Below are 2,912 nucleotides of genomic sequence, written 5' to 3'. Positions count from 1 at the left end.
ATCGCCTACAACCAGACCATCATGCCCAACCTGCTGGGCCACACCAACCAGGAGGACGCGGGGCTGGAGGTCCACCAGTTCTACCCTCTGGTGAAGGTGCAGTGCTCCCTGGAGCTGAAGTTCTTCCTGTGCTCCATGTACGCCCCGGTGTGCACGGTGCTGGAGCAGGCCATCCCGCCSTGCCGCTCCATCTGCGAGCGGGCGCGCCAGGGCTGCGAGGCCCTCATGAACAAGTTCGGCTTCCAGTGGCCGGAGCGGCTGCGCTGCGAGAACTTCCCCCGGCACGGCGCCGAGCAGATCTGCGTGGGGCAGAACCACTCGGAGGACGGCGGCTCGCCGGCGCTGCTCACCAGTGCCACGCCGCTGGCTGGCCAGGGCACCCCCGGCGCCCCCCGCTACGCCACCCTCGACCACCCCTTCCACTGCCCGCGGGCGCTGAAGGTGCCCAGCTACCTCAACTACAAGTTCCTGGGGGAGAAGGACTGCGCGGCGCCCTGCGAGCCCGCCCGGCCCGACGGCCACATGTTCTTCAACGAGGACGAGATCCGCTTCGCCCGCATCTGGATCCTCATCTGGTCCGTCCTGTGCTGCGCCTCCACCTTCTTCACCGTCACCACCTACCTGGTGGACATGCAGCGTTTCCGCTACCCCGAGCGGCCCATCATCTTCCTCTCGGGGTGCTACACCATGGTGTCGGTGGCCTACATCGCCGGCTTCGTGCTGGAGGAGAGGGTGGTCTGCAACGAGCGCTTCCAGGAGGACGGGTACCGCACGGTGGTGCAGGGCACCAAGAAGGAGGGCTGCACCATCCTCTTCATGATGCTCTACTTCTTCAGCATGGCCAGCTCGATCTGGTGGGTCATCCTCTCCCTGACCTGGTTCCTGGCCGCCGGCATGAAGTGGGGCCACGAGGCCATCGAGGCCAACTCCCAGTACTTCCACTTGGCCGCCTGGGCCGTGCCGGCCGTCAAGACCATCACCATCCTGGCCATGGGGCAGATCGACGGGGACCTGCTGAGCGGCGTCTGCTTCGTGGGCCTCAACAACATCGACCCTCTGCGGGGCTTCGTGCTGGCCCCGCTCTTCGTCTACCTCTTCATCGGCACCTCCTTCCTCCTGGCCGGCTTCGTGTCCCTCTTCCGCATCCGCACCATCATGAAACACGGCGGGACCAAGACGGAGAAGCTGGAGCGGCTCATGGTTCGCATCGGGGTCTTCAGCGTCCTCTACACCGTCCCGGCCACCATCGTCATCGCCTGCTACTTCTACGAGCAGGCGTTCCGGGAGCACTGGGAGCGCAGCTGGATCAGCCAGAACTGCAAGAGCTTGGCCATCCCCTGCCCGCTGCACTTCACCCCCCGCATGACCCCCGACTTCACCGTCTACATGATCAAGTATCTCATGACTCTGATCGTGGGCATCACCTCCGGGTTCTGGATATGGTCAGGGAAAACCCTGCACTCCTGGAGGAAGTTCTACACCCGGCTCACCAACAGCAAGCAGGGCGAGACCACGGTGTGACCCCCCCGGCCCCGCCGCCATCCGGCCTGAAATTTGGGGGTTTTTTGGAGGGGGGGATTATTATATATTTTTTATTTTTAGATTTATTAACGTCTAAGGGGTGTCTCTCTTTCTCTTTGATTTTTTTTTTTTTTTTTGTAATTAAACCTGTAAATAGCATTTGTAAATTTAATTATATATATTTCTATTTAAAGTTTGGAAATGGAGGGGAGGAAAGAGGAGAAAAGGGAGGGGGAATAGGAGAAAAAGGGGGGGGGAAAGCAGGAAAGGGAGGAAAAGGAAGGGGTGAAAAAAGGGGTAAATGAGGAGGACAGGAAGAAAAAAAGGGGAAGAAAGAGGAGAAAAAAAGGAGAATAAAAAAGTAGAAAGGGGAGGAGAAAGGGGAGAAAAAAAGGAGGAAAGGAAGAAAAAAGAAAATGAGGGAAAAATAGGCAGGAAAAGGGGGAGAAAAAGGTGTAAAGGGAGAAAAAAGGAAAAAGGGGGAGAAAAGGGAGGAAAATTGGAGAAAAGGGAGAAAAAACAGGAAAGGAGATATAAGAAAAAAAGAAGATAAAAAAGGAGAGGAAAAAGAGGAAAATGAGTGAAAAAAAGGAGAGGAGAAAAGGGAGAAAAATGAGGAAAAAAAGGGAGAAAAATGAGAAAAAAAGGGAGAAAAAGGAGAAAAAAAGGGAGAAAAAGGAGAAAAAAAAGGAGAAAAAGGAACTGGGGAAAAAATTTAAAAGAGGTGGGAAAAAAGAGAAAAAAGAGGAGAAAAAGGGAAAAAACGCTGCCGAGCCTGGAGAGGACCCTCAGCCCCCTGCTCCCCCCTTCCCACTCCATCCCAGCTCCCCCCCCGGCTGCTGCTCCAGCGGCCCCTGGAAAAAAAAGGGGGAAAAAAAGGCAAAAAAACCCAATAAAAAGCCCATTTTTCTCGCTCTCCTTTCGAAACTCCCCAAAAAAGTGGATTTTTCTTTCCCCACCCCTTTGTTCACTCCCACGAGACCCTGGGCCGGGGCTGCTCCCCCCGGGGGCTCCTCCTGGGCCCCCCCCAACTTGGCCGATGAGTTTTCCTCCCAAATTCCTTTTTGAACAATCCTTCCCAAATAGAAACGAGTCAAAAAAACCACCAGATTATTCCTGAGGGCTTCGTTTTGTTGGTTTTTTTTTTCCCCCAAAACAGCCCTAAGGATTAAATTGGGGGACTGAGAGGGGTCCCTATGGATGCTGTGGGGCCCCCCAGTTCCACTGCCCCGTGGGGATGAGCCAGCGCCTCCCTCCAGCTGGAACAAAGCGCCTTGCAAGGGAAAAAAGAGCTTTTTAACCCAAAAAAATAAGGAATTTTCGGTTTGCAGTGGGAGGGGGGGCCTCTCCTGTGCCCCCCTCCTGGAGGAAATAGCTCACATTTTCTCTGG

General features: G+C 55.2%; 1 protein-coding gene across 1 annotated transcript; it reads left to right on the top strand.

Annotated features, from left to right (window-relative positions):
* Positions 1–6: 6 nt before the first annotated feature.
* Positions 7–1,620, top strand: LOC103766618 (frizzled-2). Its single transcript, XM_008933672.3, has one exon. The coding sequence runs from the start codon at positions 22–24 to the stop codon at positions 1,519–1,521; it is 1,500 nt and encodes a 499-aa protein (XP_008931920.3). The 5' UTR covers positions 7–21; the 3' UTR covers positions 1,522–1,620.
* The last annotated feature ends 1,292 nt before the right edge of the window (positions 1,621–2,912 follow it).

This window comes from Manacus vitellinus, unplaced genomic scaffold (assembly GCF_001715985.3).
Source record: "Manacus vitellinus isolate BGI_N305 unplaced genomic scaffold, ASM171598v3 scaffold_100_pilon, whole genome shotgun sequence".
Lineage (NCBI taxonomy): Eukaryota > Metazoa > Chordata > Aves > Passeriformes > Pipridae > Manacus > Manacus vitellinus.
This window is presented reverse-complemented; position numbering and strand designations above follow the sequence as displayed.